Raw genomic sequence first — 17,293 nt, 5'->3', positions numbered from 1 at the left:
TCTTTACCTGCTGTGATGTCAAAAGTGTAAAGGGCAGTTCAGGTATAATAGCACAGTTTCTTCTCAGCATTCATGTTGTCCCAATATAATAATTTGTACTATAGTCAATATATTCTGTACAGTTAGCTTAACAGTGCTAATTAGGTATCTGTTCTCTGAAAGTTCTTTAATCAGATTTAGTCTGTAGTCAGAAAGCAAATGAGCTTCCTTCTTTGTGATAAGCTGTTCCACACTGGGATTGCTGGATTGAAACACTCCCCATCTTTTAAGACAGAATTGCTTCTTACTTAAAAAAAGTACTTCTTTAGAAAGAAGGACCTCAGAAACTGCAAGAAGTATCTAAAGATGCTGTTTTCCTTTTTTAAATTTTCCTACACCCTTCCCTATTCAGTACAACTAACCCCATCTGAAACCCCACAGTTGAGAGCAGAAGTTCCTCCAGAGTTCTATGTTCCCAGGATTCATCCTCACTCCTCCTGGTCCATCAAGCTCTGCTCACCCTCATCGTTTTTGTCCTGAAGGGAATATCACTCTCAAAGGGTGTGTTTTTAGGACAGCAGTAACTGAACATGCAATCTAGATGAAACAGATCTCTTTAATCAACTTTTGTTAAAGAAATCTAATTGGTTTATTCAATCTTGTACCAAAGGGACTCTGCAAACAGAAGCATGGACTTCAGGAAATGAAAGAGACCTAGTCAGCATCTTTAGCCACATCCTTACTTAATTATCCTTGTGGAGACTGGAATAACTTCTAACATTGCTTACAGAGCTCAGCGGCTTTGTTGAGTTCAGTAATAGAAAGGGCATCAACACTGTATACATTTGCATCATTAACCTACGTCCATGCTGGTCCAGAATGGAATTCACAGCACTGAGTAAGATCACATTGGCAAAGGACATCCAAGTTTTGAAAGAGCCAGTCAATCCTGCTCTCAAATGGACTGACCATTCCTCCAGTACACCTGCAGCAGGGGACAACCTGATACAGACAAGTGGAAAAGCAACCAGCTGTCCAAAGAGAAAGCAGGTGGCACAAATTTGGTCAGCACTGTACAGAAAAGCACTTGTACATCAGAGGTGATCAGGAACTAAACTCTTGAAAAAATAAAAATTTCATACTGGATGTTTATAAACTGGAGCATGGTTTTGCAAGACACAGGATGCAATCCTTCTGCTCTGCTCATAATTAGATTTGGGTCCCGTGCACGCAAAAAATACAGGACACTTGAAAACAGTCCAGTGGAAAACAAGAAGAGTATTTCGGGCCCTATGTGTTACTTATGAGAAAAAAATGATATTGGCTTGCCTGGGAGGAAGGGATTTAGAAAAAAATTAGGTCTTCAAATATGTAAAAGGTTGCCACGGAGTTTGGCAGTGAAGTGTTTTCTATGTTCACTGTGGATAGGACAAGAAGTAACAGGCTCAAAGAACAGCTAGAAGTACTTTATGAATTAGAGAAATTCTGTCTGTAACTGTAGTTAAGTAGGATATCTAAGGTAGTTGTGAAATCCCTATCCTGAAGAACAGACCAAGAAAATAATCTGTCAGGAGTGGGTTATGTAGAGGTTGCCCTGCCTTGAGGAGGAAGCATGGATCTGGACAATGGATCTTTCCTATTCTATGGCACTGATTTAATGTAGCATAAAAAGGGCTGAGGTCTATGCCTTAGAGAGGTCTTTACACAAAAAATATTTGTTAAAAAAAACCTACTATCCATTGTTTCATCTTCATTTTTTATTCTAGTATTCTAAATTTCAATTTAAGCCAATCTTTCTTTGATCTTCTCTTTCTCACAATTTACAATTCCAGATTTTTGTCCTCACTTGTATGAGCCTGTTCTGTCTAATTCCCCTCACCCTCCACCTTGCTTAGAGCCAATTTTTCTCCAAGTGATATGACCCATATCACTTACCACACTGCCACCAGCACAGTCTTTTCCCTGCTTGACTTCTGTGCTTTCTGTATGTTCTTCAATATCTGAGATCTCATCTTCAAAACCCTCCACCATGCTTCTGTCTTCTCCAGTATTAAAACTATTCTGCAAAATAAACTTATTTCATTATCCCATCAGTGGCTAGCTTTCACAAACCATGTCTCTGAATCACCTTTCCTTATAGGAGGAAAAATCCCAGACAATACATTAGGAGTCACAAAACATAAGTGGTACATCTGAGCAGTCCTTGACTAGTAGAGTCTTCACATCTAGATCATTATTTTAGTCCCAACTATCATTACACTAAAAGACCAGCCAAGGGAATACTAACAGAAGTATATAAAATGAGAAACTAGGAAATATGTTCAGCTTCTTTGTGCTTATTTCCTTTTATAGAATAAGATGAACAAAGGGAAGAGTCATTGTGTGCTTTAGCAATTCATGTACCAGTGAGAAGGCGAGTAATTCAGAGTCATTCAGAGTAAGTGCTAATCTGGGCTAATAAAGTCTCTTATCCAATGACATTATCTAGGGTTAAAAGTATTTGAATACTGGAATCAATACAGATGCAGAGTTAAACAGGATAGTTTCCTTAGTTCTGAATTAAAATGTGTTGTCAACAAATGAACCAAAGTTTAGTTGATCAATATAGCTGAAGGTTCTGGGAAATATGTAAAAATCAGTAAATAATTATGCAATTCTGTACATTTTTGTCTAGTTGGTTGCGGGGTGTGTTTTCTTCAGGATGTCAAGAAGGAAGATAAAATACCATGGTTGCCTAACGGGCTATAAAGAGCAGAAATTGAATGAAAGACTGTATAAAGGTCTGCCAGGGAACTACCAGACTGTTTAACTATTTCAAACCAGTTTCTGTTGAGATATAAAGAATAGCAGATCCCCAAGTGGTAGGACTTTTTTTTTCCTATATGTTTTCCAACCTTTTTCTCTGGATGCATAATTGTTTCTTCTATCCATATCACCATAGATAGCAATGTTTGTGTCCAATAACACGGAGGAAGACAATTAGTCTAAAAGATCTTACATACTAGTGGACATCTTAAACTCATTCCTCTTGCCTTTTCAAATCCTGCCTAAGACTTCACATCAGGTGCTAATGAGAAAGAACAAAAAGTGTAATTTGGGAAAATTGTCTTTTGTTCTCAGTTCCTCACCGACCTTCTGTGGAAATTTGGAGAAACCCCCTTACCTGTCTATTACAGCATTCACCACCCGCCCTTCCCTCCACTCATGACTTCCACACGTGTATCTTTAGTCTATCATCTTGTCCATTTAACAGATTTTCCAGGACAGCAAACTGCATCTTAAACTGTGCTTGTGCAGTGCCTAGCAAGTAGTCCCTGAAGCTTGGCTAGGGCTTTCAGTACTAATACAGAGCAAAGAAATGACAACAGCAACTTGTTTTTATTTGTTTGTTTTAAATTCCTGTGAATAGGCCACTCATATGAGGGCTCTCCCAATATGGCCACTGACACAAGTAACTCCATGGGCATTGGAAGCAGTGACTGGCTTCCAATGTACTTATGCCTCTTAGCTGATTTTTCACTGAATTACATGAATGTTACCTCATGAGCTCTACCCTTATTAGACATCAAAGAGAAAGAGATTAGAGATCCGCTAATTATGAGAAAATATTTCAGTCTTCCTGTGACTTACTAGTAAAAAAAGAACCCACATGGAAGCGAAATTTTAATCAATCCTATCTGTGCAAAAATCATATGTACTTAATAATCTTTGAAATGTCTGTCAAATTCAGCTCTGTCAAGTCGATTAAAACTGGCCAATGAGCTTAAAAGTTCTGTTAGTGATTTATTAGCAGGTGATAGGCAGATGGACAGCATGATCATGCCAGCTTCATTTCTTTGAGAAACCAGGATTAGTAAAAAGCCTACTTCAATTCCTAGTTAATTTTTTCACTGTAAAATTGGTCTAGCAGGTACAAATCATGTTCTGTATCCTTAATGGTTTACTTCTTTTGACTGTTCTTTTTTTTTTTCTTTTTTTTATATATTTTTTTATTTTTCTTATTTAGACTACAGTCAAGGGAAATATTTTTCAGTCAGAGGAATAAAGAGGTGGAAGCCCTTGAGAAGAAGCATCATCACAGTGCTCTGAAATCATCTGATTTTCTGACAGAGAGCAGGTCTCTCGGGACCAGTCAGGCAGTTCTGGTAATGGCTAAACCCAGTGCCAGCTCTAGACATCTGCTGGTCTAAATAGGACTACACTGACTTCCTGCGTCTGTCTAATAGAGTAGTCAGGACCCTGTCTTCCCTCAGGATCTATGTAATTTGATGTCCTGCATGTGGTACTAAATAGAGGTTGGATATAAGACAACTGTACAGCCTCACGCATACTGCTGTTCCTTTTTTTTAAAGTCAGGTTTAAGTTCACCACTGAAATCCCAACCTACTTACAGATTTCCTTGCTGTCTAATTTGCTGTTGAAGCTCTGCCATTAATGATGAAGCACCTGAATCCACTGCTTCTAGCAGGCTATGTAAGAGCTCCTTTAATTTTCCATCATCTTTTATAAAGTCACAGAATGGTTGAGGTGAGAAAGGACCTCTGGAAACTTGTCTAGACCAACCCCCCTGCTCCAAGCAGGGCCAGCTGGACCAGTTGCTCGGAACTGATTTTAGGTTTAGTGATGAGGTTTCTCATATCCCAGCAAAGGTCTATATATCACAGCAGTGTTCCTAAATTTTTAGGAGATGATTTGTATCTATTCCAATATTGTTAATATCTCTAGAATTAGCAATGTCAAGTGAATGCAGCTGCTAGGATCCAGAATCACAGCCATTTGGACCCTTCTGTCTGGTCAGAGTCTTTTTGCTTAAGCTCAGAAATAAGTCATTAGTGACTCATTCTATTCAAATGACTCAGTGCGGAGGTATGAGTAAAGCAAAGGTCAACTTGGATGAAGTCAGTTGAGTGAACACAGGTAATGAATCCTTCTGAACCAGCGTAGTCAGAAACAAAAACTTGCTCTATTTGCCTGGATAAAAATAAGTCCATCTTGAAAAACCTTTATGGAATGATTTTTCTATACTCCACTAAGTGTGCATAAGAGAAATGTTCTCACTGCAAGAACATACCAGAAAAATATAGAATATCTATAGCATTGTAGTCACTTGTGAGTGGAGCACAACAGGAGAGATGCTTTCCTTCTGCAACCTAAAGGATAGTTTCGTAAGTGCATATCTCTTTTGGCTTGGATTTGAGCTTTTCAAATTTATTTGTCCTATTTTATACACTTACATTAAAATAAGAGCTTTGTTCTAGGAAAGCCTGTTTTTCTTCACTAACTGAAAAGGAAGTATAAAGAGTTAGGCCAGGTATAGATATCTACATCTGAGGTGGTTAATTGTCATTTCTGGTTTGAGGTTTTTTTTCCATTTATTTACTAGAATATCATCTGTCTCACAAATCTGGAAATAGAGGATTTCTTACAGCCATAGCTGCAAATGGGACATTGTGATACACTGACCAAATGGCCAGTCCTTTATGACCAGTATTCCTTTGGGAAATATGATTTAACAGTTGCCCTCAGCTCACCATTAACAATCTCAAATCATTTCTGTTTCCATCTTTAAGAAGCCTCGTATTTCTTAGGTATGAACATGGATCAGTGGCCTTCATTCTCTTCTGAAAGGATGACGAAAACAGGAAAAAGAAAAATCTCCCAAACAAAAAGTATGTAAATGAAAAATGCCACCTCTGTAAGCTCACTCTGAGGAACATAACTTCTATATTTTATGTACGCGTCTAATTCTTCAGGCTGCCTTTGCAGAAGTGAAGCAAGAATTTGGCTCTCTGGTTTTATAATCAATTTAATAAAAAACACACAGCAACAAAGAAAGACTAGCAGCTGGCTTCTGATGCACACAGCACAGCAGTTCCCCAGGGGATCCTGCCAGGCATCTTAGGTGGTTCAGACACTGGCTGATGATCTCTGCAGACTAGATCCTACATTTCTGCAAGTACTGATTATGACTTTGAGCAGAGTACTTTTCTCCCCCTGCCCACCTCTTTTGTGTGGTTTGTCAGTCCCTATAAAATTTTGTGCAATTTTATTGCTGTTGCTTTCCCGCACTCATTCCTCTAGGCCACATCTGGTATGTTACATGTCTCCATCTGAGAGATTTCTGCTGGCTTTCCAATAGCTTCAGTAAACTGATACTGGCATAGGTACTTTGAAAAAGCGGAGGCCCCTTTGCAGCACAAATCATCGCAATATGTGTCCATCTGCCACTGAGCCAATAGGTTTAGTACTGATATTTTTGCTTATGACTATTTTGAATCAGCAGCTATGCTTTTGTTAACAGGAATTGTGCAAGAGGTTCATTTTTCATTGTGATTTGCATACAAACCCCTGTGCATGTGAGCACTTACTTTGTATACATCTATATACAGGTTTGTCTATATGCAGGTGTACTTAAAAATGGATATAGGCACAAATGCTTTGTGACTGACCCAGGGTAGGCAAAATTAATGTCCTTGACCCAGTAACCAATAGAAAGCCTATATTAATAGACTTTATAAATAGAGTTTCCCAAGGTTTTGCGCCTCATAGTTGAACCACACAAATTCAGATGCTCCCCCCTCTCCTCACCCCGCAATATCTCTGTCTCATCACAAGGGTCAAATTTTTCCCTTCCTCCCAGGGCAGCACCTCTGGCACTTGCAAAGCTCCCTACCTTGTTCTGAAAAAGTAAAAAAACTCTATTTGACAATTGAACAGTTCTCTTTATAGTATACAAAATGTGTTTAATTCAGTATAAAAAAAAGGGGGATTTTTTTTTTGCGATGTACTCCCTGAAGTTTTACCAATATCAAAGTGAAGTGTCATTGATGGAGGACAAAGAAAACAAACCTTAGATAGATCAGGTGACAAATACATTTGGCATTCACAGTTTCTTATTAGGCAAGTTTAAAAAAAAAGCCTTTGGCTTAATACATTTCAGGAAATTAATATTTAATCCTAAGAAAATTTCGAAACTCCTAAAAGCCCCCATCAGGAGCTGCTATTTGGTGTTGAGGGACCTGGCAAATAGCTGTACAGATTCCTCCTATCAGCCTTTTTGTCTTCATCCTTCTCCAGTTTCCTTCTCAGCACCTGCCGGTCTGTGGCGCTGGGAGACTCTGCCTCCCACCACCTTGGCGCTGCTGTGCACTTCTGAGAGCTGTGGCAGGTAAAAAAGGGAGGATTTTCTACCTTTCCTATAGGTTATCCCCGGGAGAAATGGAACAACTTCTCATGTGATAGGGACATCACAGTGCAGAGCATAAACCCATGTCAAAGTCCCAGATGATGAGATACAAAAATATGGATATAGCAGGAAATTAAAATGCTCTGACATTGTTTGCTTTTGAATTAATAACTCTTTCCACGGCTTCAGTTTTATTTTACATTTCTAATGCAAAACACTTGCAACATAAGAAGTGTCAGACTTTTTGCTAAAAGATGATGTATGTCCCCCAAAATTATGAACATGTGTATGAAAAACTGGTAGTCCTAATAAGGCAAATTGAAAACATTGGTTCATCCCTCATGGACACGTCTATGCAGAGTAAAGACTGAGCAATAGAAGAGGTAAAGATGTCTCAGATACTTGCCATTTCTTACTTTACTTCTTAATTACTTCACAGTGAAACATTTATAGTTTCTTGTAAAAATTAATCTTTCTTCTTGAGAAATACCAGTTCTGCATCTTGAATTATTCAGACATCACAGCCCAAAAGTTTTCCAAGCCACTTCTCAGTGTTAAAACTTTTCTAGAATATTGCAGGAAAGGGCACAAAAATGTACATTGGTAAAATCTTTTCCATATCCATCTGGAAGTGTCAACATTTTAAAATTCATACTAATATTTAATCAAAACTGGACAGAAAAGTAAACTTCCTGTTTATAAGAAGGCCATATGTGCAAGTGGAGCATTAATTTCTTTTGAACCTATAGAAATTAATGCAGTAGTTTTCCAAGTAATCTTTTGTTTCTGAAAGTACTGCAAAAACTACAGTGGCTCCACTCTGTTTTGGGAATTGGGCGGGACCTAAATAGCTGATATGAAGTAATAGCTGATATGAAATCAGCTATTTTATATCAGCTGATATAAAACTGCGTTGTTAAATCACAATATTTCATGCTCTGTTGGAAGAAACAATAGAGGGAAGAAAGTATGTATGTAATTATGGAGCTAAACAATGCACACTTTTTGAGAAATAGCAGCCACCACATTATGAACTCATCCTGGACAGGAATGAAGAGGCACAAGCAACGATTCTTCGCAGTGCTACAACACCACAATGCTTTGCACTGGAGGTTTTTTTAAGAACTCTTTCAAAACATTATTTCATCCTCTGGGACATACAGGAGCATTATGAAAAACAACACTGGCATGAATATTCCAGAAATAAGCAAGTAAAACTGTTTATTTTTAGTCTATATGCATCATTAAGAAAAAAAATCTTAAGCACAGCATTCAGGTGTTAAATCTGGAACTAGACTGTAGACAGATGCATTGGCATGAAGATAGGGGAAAGTATTTTAAGTATAGGCAACACAGCAGCCATGGAGCTGATCTGCAGACCTCAGTGTTGGAAGTAACTCTCTGTGGGCTTAGCGCATTTCCCCCCTCTCCTCTGTAGGGGACTGCGCACGGGGATAGCTGCATGCAGGATTTCTTACCTTGGCTATTTCTTTGGCTGTCGCAATGGGTCAAGTGGAATCACGCCACAGGTGCCAGCCCCTGCTTTCAGTAACTCAGTTGTACTATTTCTCTCATCAGAAGGCAGTCAATGCCCACCGGAGGAGAACAGTTCTTCCTCTCTGCAGAAGAGAGAAATGGTTCTGGCTAGAACTTTCCTTCCCAAGACACGTGATTTCAGTAAAAACTTAACGAGGCATCACGTCTTCCATGCAGTTAAGAATAATTGCTAATAACAAAAATCAGCTTCTCATTTTTATTCACAAAAAGTTGCGAAAGATAGAAACGGAACAGAAAAAGAAACCTAAGAGCTGAAAAGATCTTACACGGAAGATGCTTCAATCACTGCAGAAAAGTGGATATTATCCACTCATTTTCAAATGTAATATAGTAAATATTTCCCCCCCTTTTGAAAACATTCCAGAAATATTGTCTTACTAAGAAACTCAGATAATATATTAAATACACGGATCATTTGTTAAAATAGCCATTAGTTATGAAACATTTTTCTGTACTCAAAACTGGAGAGATGTTTGAAAGTCTGGGCCCTCCAGTGTATAGGTCTCAACCTGCCAAATCTAACAAGTTAGCAGAAGAGTGGTTTTTTGATCTCCCTCTCCAGTGTAGTGCCCCATGGTTGGATGAATAATCAGAATTTTCAGATGTAAATAAGGGAATATGGAAGCATTCAGATAAGATCATTTTTGTGATTGTCTGTCTTCATTTCTCTTAAAGGGAGGTTAATTCATTGTTAGAGGAAAGTCTGAACAGGAAATAATAGGAGCTGTCATATGTTTTCATATTGCTGTCATAACGACTTGTGCCTGTTTGTTTTGAAACGGATGGTCTTGTGATAAAGACATTGACCTAGTGCTTCATTTCCATTCAGCCACAGCTTCCCTCTCCCTCATGTTTAAGAGGGAGATGATATTATCTTCTCACAGCACAGGGAAGACTGATGGCAGGCATGAAGAACAATAGGTTTCTTGATTGTCCAGTGATGGAAGATACGGTTCCTACTCAGGGTTGGGCAATCTTCATATCTATAACCACGAATGGCTTAATTTCTTTCCATTTAATGAATAATACTGATTTAAGGTCTATTTCAAGCTCTGGACACCAGTGTTCGGTGGAGACATCATGTAAGATGATCCAGGAGAGTAATTTATTATATTTGACCTCTTTAATATTGTTGAATAAACCAAGAAAACTATAAAGTCTTCAACTGAAAGCAAGGAATTAAATCCTATGGAAGGATTTGGTGCTATATAAATAATCATCCTCCCAGTTCCCTCTGTGTACAATAGAGGATGCTTCCTTCTCAAACAAGTGGGAGCTTTTTATTGACATATTAATGAAAAACTGAATGCAAAGTAACTGTTTATTTCTGTCTTTTTTCTGCACTTAATTAAAAAGAAGAATTTCCAAGAAGAAAAACAACAAGAATGTGGTCTCTTGCCGTTTTACTGCCTACGGATGCTCCATTTGACTGAAAATTGTGCAAATCTTAACTTGAGCATTTAACAATGTTCTGGTTTTCTCCCTGCTCCTGATCTCCTTTAAAAACATTGGAACTTCTCTCTTTAAATGGAGAAGTGCTGTTGTCTAAAGCAGTGATTGCCAATACCTTTGTAACTGAATCTCACTTGAGAAGGCTAGTGATCTTCCACATGTCACTGGTTTCAGCTCTAGACATTGCCCCCACTTCCTTAGCATCAAGGCTGAGCTACTGTGTATAGTTAAACCAGCTGGATTACATCTACAACCAGTTGGGTGGTCATGTCTACCAGGACAACTTCTGACTGCAAAATCCTACAGCAGAGACACTGCAGCTGAATCTTCAGAAATCAGGAGATACTAATTTGCTTGGGCTCCACGGTCCAACTCTAAAGTACTTGAGTCTCACCAGCAAGGAATGTCTTAACAATTGGTAGCCACTGCTCCTGAATATCTGCTAAAGCAAGCTGAGATACTGGTTTTGCCATATCTTGAATCATTGCCTCTGTATGATAGGCAGATCCTTCCCTAAAATTTCTATGGGATGTTGTTGCTACTTTCAAGAAGGCAGCAGCAGCGACTCCAGGAAGAAAACTGGATTGAATGATCGGTCAGAAGACTATCTGAGAGAAATCTGCCTCGCATGAAACTGAAAATTCTGGGTTTCATTTTCTTCACATATATAAAAAAGCATTGGTCAAAAATTATCCATTGCAGCAGCTGATAGTGCCTGCAGCTTTCCACCGTCTCCCTGGTTTTCTTTTGTGTCAGCATGAGTTAAAGAGAGGAAATCAGCTCACAAAGGGAGTGTCAAGACTATATCTCCTAAAAGTCACTGAATGACTATGTAATCTCAATGACTGAAAACAATTTCTAAGTTACAAGTTACCTTATTACGCTGTTGCTAAGATTTGAAGTGTGATTTGCAATGCATGCCTCCAGCATCCAGAGACTGGTGCATTCAGCAGTGCTGAAAAGAGTCCAGGAATGTCAGCAGATGTCTGAAAAATAAATTCACTTGCTTCTAAAGGAACAACACCAAACATGTTCACGTCTAGCTCTACAAGTATCAAGACGAACGGGTAATGATCAATGATCACTGACAGGATGAAAGGTTGTAAAAGATTCTGTCCAACTCATTTGCCTGATTCCAACTGTGGCCAGTAGCAGATGGCTAGGGAAAGTATTAAGAACAAGATAAGCACAGAATGACACTTACCCTTTGCAAAATACATAGATTTTTTAGTGCGTGTGTGTGCGCATATATGACATGCCTACACAAGAGCTAGACAGAGAGACTTGGAGAAGGCGGTAACCATGTGTAGCATCCTGTACCCAAACAGGATTGCAACATGACAGTTGAACTTTTCAGCAAGCAGAGGAAATTCTTCTACCTTTGATGTACTGCATGAACCCATAACAGATACATGCCCACAAGCAGTAAAAGCAAAGCAGAATTTTTGTTTTCTAACATGCAGTTTTATGATTAAATATATACTATTCACTCCTTCCCAAAGTCTGTGAGAAACAAAGTGTCAATAAAATTAAACAGTAACAGACCTGAAATTGGTAAAAGGAAATTTATACTGTATATTGCGTATAATCAACCTCCAAAACTCTCAATAGGTCGAGAAGTGGGATTAAAAACCTGAGATATTTATATGAACAACAAGAATATTTGCAGTTATATTAGTGCAAAATAAGCCATGCAGGCACGAAGGCAGAAACCACCCATTAACTGCCCAGGGCTAGGAATAATGTTTCCCTTCTAGGCATGCTAATGTATGATTTTTAATGATAAAGATTTTGCACCTTCCTCTGGTGTATTTGGTACTGGTAGCCTTCAAGAAGCAGGATAATGAATTAGAAGGACCTTTGGTTTAATCAGTCCCAGGTTTCTTTTGCTTCAAAGTCCCCCTTCCTGATCTACAAGGGTGGTCTTCTGTACATTGGGAACAAGACTGTGCCAAGTTATTACATAGTTATTTATTTTTCATGTGGCTTTAGAGAGCAGATGTTCCCATGCGAGCCTTAGAGCTCTTCCTCTATGGAGGTTTGCAGCACAGGCTGAACCCTGAATCTCATCCAGGTATCGCTCAAGTCCATAGCAAAACTCCCACTGAGCTGACCAAGATGAGGATTTGGCCCATTGACTGTGACAGTCTGTTCAGCTTCTGCCCCCGTTGTGTAGCTAGCAAGAAGCAGACACAGATGTTAGCAGTCATGATGCTAGTATTTGGGCTGCCTGATGTGCGAAATCACAGGTATAATTCTTGGGTGGATTTTTTTTTCCTTCCTTTCTGGAAGAAACCATGGTAAATGCATTACTCTTATAATGGACAAATCCTTAAATGCTCTGAGTTCAGCTTAACTTTTCAGAATTCAGAGGCTTATCCAAAGTTTATCTGAAAAAAACCATGTTTTAAAAGTGGTCAAGAAGTCTCATCAGAACTTAATTTCAGGAGGGTTTCAGGATTTCGGTATTTCCTGTTTTTTGGCTGGCCCAGAAACAATATCAAAAGGATTTTAAAGGGGAGGAAATTTATCATTGACTTTTAGTAGATGAGAGCCTGATGCTCAGGGAAATGAGAAAAATTCTGCCTAGTATCACGCAGGAGTCAGTGGCAGAATCAGTGCCTGCTCTACTCTGCTTCCCCTTGTGAGAAAAACAGCCTCTCTGCAGGAATTTCAGGCCGCCTTCTTCCATACCCATCTCTCTCCGGGAATCGGAAGTGTAGAGGCTGCAAAATTTTTAAATATGTATTTTTCCCAAATTACCCAAATATTCCTGAATATCTTCAAAAGCCTGTAGTTAGAACAATGGACAGAGGTCAGAGGATGTCACTGCTTTACGCGAACCTGCTCATTCACAGCATAGTATTTGCTGTTCTGGTCCTTCCCTCTCTGTTTTTCTCAGAGACCCTGTACTAGTACTGAAGGGCTGCTGTTCTGGTTTCACGAGTTTCCAGTCGTTTTATTTCCCTGGGTCCGTTTTGCAGGGGTTTGTTTCGTTGCCATGAAAGGATTTTATTTTTTTTTTTCCCTTCGAATCATCCCTAAGTGTTCATGCTCAAACCTCTCTTGCAGATCCATACCAGAGATTTACATGGGACTCTTGAGAACGTGGGTAAGAAGATCTTGACCACCCTATTACCTGAACAATGTGAATCGTTGACATCCTTGCAGCATAAATAGAAGAAAGCCACCTCTCTACAAGACTGAACATTTGTATTAGTTTAAAGGACTCATCAAAAGATTGTGCTGAAGAGTGTATATATAGCTTTCTTGTGTAATGTTCCGAGTACTCGCACTGGAACCAAAAGCCAAGGAAAGTGAATGGTTGGGATATTTGTAAGGCCAAGAAAAGTTAATAGTTGGGATATTTATAAGAATATGACTTGAGTTCACACCTCAAAATTGGCATTTTGGCATGCTGGGTATTCTTACTTTTCCTAATCAATTCAAATTCCCCTCCCTGGGAGCAGTTCATACTCATGGCAAAGATCTCTCACGCTAAGAATTTTTTCTTGTATTATATTCTGTTTGGTTAGTGACAATTCACTGGTTCCTGAAATTCTCCGGCAGGAAGGCAATCCTCGCTCACACCAGCGAATCCCAGTGACTCAGATGGGGCTCACAGCAGAAGCCGTTACAGAATAGGATCGTGTATTTGTTCAAACACATCGGCCAAAGCACAATACAGAGAATGCGTGTACAAGTCCAGCAAAAAAAGAGAAGCCGGACCAAAATTTCTCAGTCGCAATGCCATAAATAAAACTTGGGATAGTTTGCCAGATAAAGACTTCACGGGGAATGATGTCTTGTCAGAGAGACTAGGAAACCTGCTGTTTACAACCTTAGAAGACAGTCAGTGATTTGTAACCAAGCAACAGATTTGCTGGTTTGCTTGAAATGAACTGGTTTATAGCAAGGCAAGAGGCTTATTTAACTGAGGGCTTTGGGGAATGGAATATTTTCCTTAAAGAAACATTTTAACTATAAAAAAGGTAAAGAGAATTTTGTTTATAAAACCTTTTTACAGTTTATTTCCTATCATTAATTTCTTAAAATATATATATATATAAAAATGAGGATCTGACTAAATGAATCAGGACGTTAAATGAGAAAGTTCCGTCCATGTAACAAATAAATAATTATTTACAATCTTTGGCAAAACAAAATGAAATTTCATTGATCTCACTCTCTCTCTCACACACACTTGCAAGGAAAAAAAATGAAAAAGAAATTTTAAAACCATCATAAATAATTTACATAGAATAGGAAAATTATGATACAGTCCAAATATTAACATCTTCATCCCCACGCTGATGTCTCCCTCTGACAAAACAAAAAACCCTACACAGCCATTACAATCATTACATTTAATGAAGTCACCCTCCCTTCTGCTTGGGACTTGGGGATACAATTTGAAACACCAAAAGTAAGAAACTGAACTATTTAAAAACCTCATGAAGAGGTGACAAAACAAAATTTTTAAAAAATCCAAAAACAAACAAAAAAGGATTTGATAATATGAACACTATAAAATGTGCAATAAAGCCAGCAACTGTGGATTCCTTTCTAATGAATATAGCAACAAAATCCATTTCAAGGGAGAAAAAGTTGATTCAACATTTAGCTCACTGTGCCCTGTAAGAAGGCAGAGGTACTGTATTATTCCATTAGTTAACCCATCTATGAATAAAATTACACCAGCGTGTGTTCTTTTTGTGAACAAAGCTCATACAACTTAAACAAAACAAAAAATGTTAAACATGTTTATACTATTGTATATCTGAGTAACTGTCGTATCTGTTTAGAATAAACACTGGTATCCCTTCAGCATTATTTAAGAAGTTCTATATACAGCAGACATAGGTAACAATGCAAAATATTAAAATTAGGGTAACTGGATATATATTAAGGTTCCATTTATAAATTCCTTATTATTATTCATTTAACTTTAAAGCATACATGAATATAACCCATGAAACTATACTTAAGTGTATACCATGCTTTGACAATATCTACATATTGTGATATGCGTTTAAAAATAGCTTTAAAATATCATTATTTGTGAATGTATTACTGATGCATTATACGACATGCTTTAAAATAAATTATCGGAGAAGGTAGCTCGGTGTGATAATCATAATAAATACTAACAAAATATTTATAAATGGAACCTTAAATTCACACGTTACCAAATTAAGTAATAGTGGCGTTGCCACCTTTTCAAAAACCCACATCAGGATTCAGGATGTCAAAGTGCTTTTTGCAGCAGAGGTGGGAAAGTGGTTCAGGTTCATTTTGCTCCACATGGTCATGGTATATTCTTTATTACAAGGGAATGCAAAATATGATGGAAACAGAACAACTGGAAATAATTTTTTGAAAGTCAGACAATAGTGATAGCTTTGGATGTTTAAATGAATCTCTCTTCCCTTTCACATGGGAGTTTCTAGTTCAATTCTGTTTGGCCTGAATTAAGCCTCTACTAGACAATGCTTTAGGTTGCAAATTTGACATTTCTACCAACTATAATTTTAATGGGTGTTATTAAGAGAATTCTCATCAGCTAAAGAACATCTTTTTGGATCAAGAAATTTTCATAATTGACCTTTACTTTATTATCCAAAGGCATTTTCATTGTTATTATAGATCCTGTCGGTGTGGCCCTCTGTTACTTTGCTAAAATTAGACCCAGAGGCTTTGTGTTACTGAACTCCAGTCCTGACCAGAGCAAGGAAGTGTCAACCATACACCTAAAAAGTTATTCAAACACATTTTTCCTCACGTAAAGACAATGACTGATAATCATCACCCCCCTCTTTTTCTCCATATATATATAAATACATTAAGTAATTACATTTTTATATGTAAACGTCATGCCTTAAAAAAGACAAATAAAACAAACAAACATGTTTTGCTAAGTTTTCACTCTACAAAAGTGTTCTAATGTTATCAATCTGCTTTTGCTTCAGTGGTGGGTCGGATGCTCACGTTTAGGCTTCATTAGTCCTGGCTGTGAGAAGGCACTTGGGTGGAGGGATGGCTGAGGCACTCCTGGCAGCAGGGAAGTACCTGGTGAGTGGAGCACGAGGACAGAGGACAGGAGGTACACAAAAATAGAAACTGGGAGTACCAGGATGTACTGAGGTGTCCAGGTTGCATAGCATTTACAGTACTTTGCTGGTAATGCAGCAACCATTGCTCAAGCATCTGAAAGAAATGGGGAAAAAAGATATTAATTGTGGTTGTTTTATTTGGTTAGGAAGTCAGTCACACAAGAACAATCATCCATCGTGATATAGTATAAGGGTGCAGCACAATGTTTCCTGTTCTGCATTCTCCTACAAATGTGAGGACATTTATATAAAAATAGGTATCTGCCTATATAGATAGAGACACACACACATGTGTATGTGTCCCCGTGTATCTAATTGTATATAAAAAAATCATATATAAGAAAACCTGGGAAAGCATTTTCTGTATTTCAAAACATATACTATATGACTACACGCACTATAGACAGACATGCTTCATTAAAAATATCTGCGCTCTCCTTCATGCCTCTTGAAAGAGGGGTGATCCAGAAGTAGCTCTCTGCCCGCAGGACACACTGAAATAGCCTACAAAGGAACGTGGATATACAGAGAGAATTCTAAGCGCGTATCTCGCTCAGACATTTCGATCTCATTTTTTCCAGGTGGGTAGTATTAAACATCTGGGTTTTATTATTCAAATTGAGATTACTATAGGGGCAAAGGGCATTCATGGTATTTCAACAAATCAAGGTTTACTCCATGCTATGATATTACAGATTGCTTTCAGTAACTAGAGGATACTTTTCATTTCCATATTTCATGCTTGCTCCACAGGTTATCAAAGGCTTCAGCATTTTCCAGACATTTTCTGTAACTAACCTCTGCATTCGTATTTGAGGTCAGAGAAATAGACCATCTCTTGAGAGAAGACAAAAAGACCTAATCGTCCACCAGCAAAGGTTGTATCATAGATCGGTCCAGAATCCACCATGACTTGTTTCCCTTCGTACACTAAAACTCTGTAAAGAAGAACATAATTTAAATTAGACAAGGAGGATAATGCAGTGTCCAGTGCTAAGGGCTGGCA

The 17,293-nt window shown here is 38.2% G+C and overlaps 1 protein-coding gene across 1 annotated transcript in view; it reads right to left on the bottom strand.

Annotated features, from left to right (window-relative positions):
- Window positions 1-16,064: 16,064 nt before the first annotated feature.
- Window positions 16,065-17,293, bottom strand: part of THBS2 (thrombospondin 2) — a 31,992-nt gene continuing 30,763 nt past the window's right edge. The window contains exons 20-21 of the mRNA XM_009329201.1: window positions 17,086-17,225; window positions 16,065-16,381 (exon numbers count right to left, since the gene is read on the bottom strand). Coding sequence (XP_009327476.1) covers window positions 16,374-16,381; window positions 17,086-17,225 — 148 coding nt within the window. The 3' untranslated portion in view covers window positions 16,065-16,373. The remainder of the gene's footprint in view (window positions 16,382-17,085; window positions 17,226-17,293) is intronic.

The sequence above is a fragment of the Pygoscelis adeliae genome, unplaced genomic scaffold, assembly GCF_000699105.1.
Source record: "Pygoscelis adeliae isolate BGI_AS28 unplaced genomic scaffold, ASM69910v1 Scaffold77, whole genome shotgun sequence".
NCBI lineage: Eukaryota > Metazoa > Chordata > Aves > Sphenisciformes > Spheniscidae > Pygoscelis > Pygoscelis adeliae.
The sequence above is the reverse complement of the archived record's forward strand: the minus strand, read 5'-3'. Positions and strand labels throughout refer to the sequence as shown.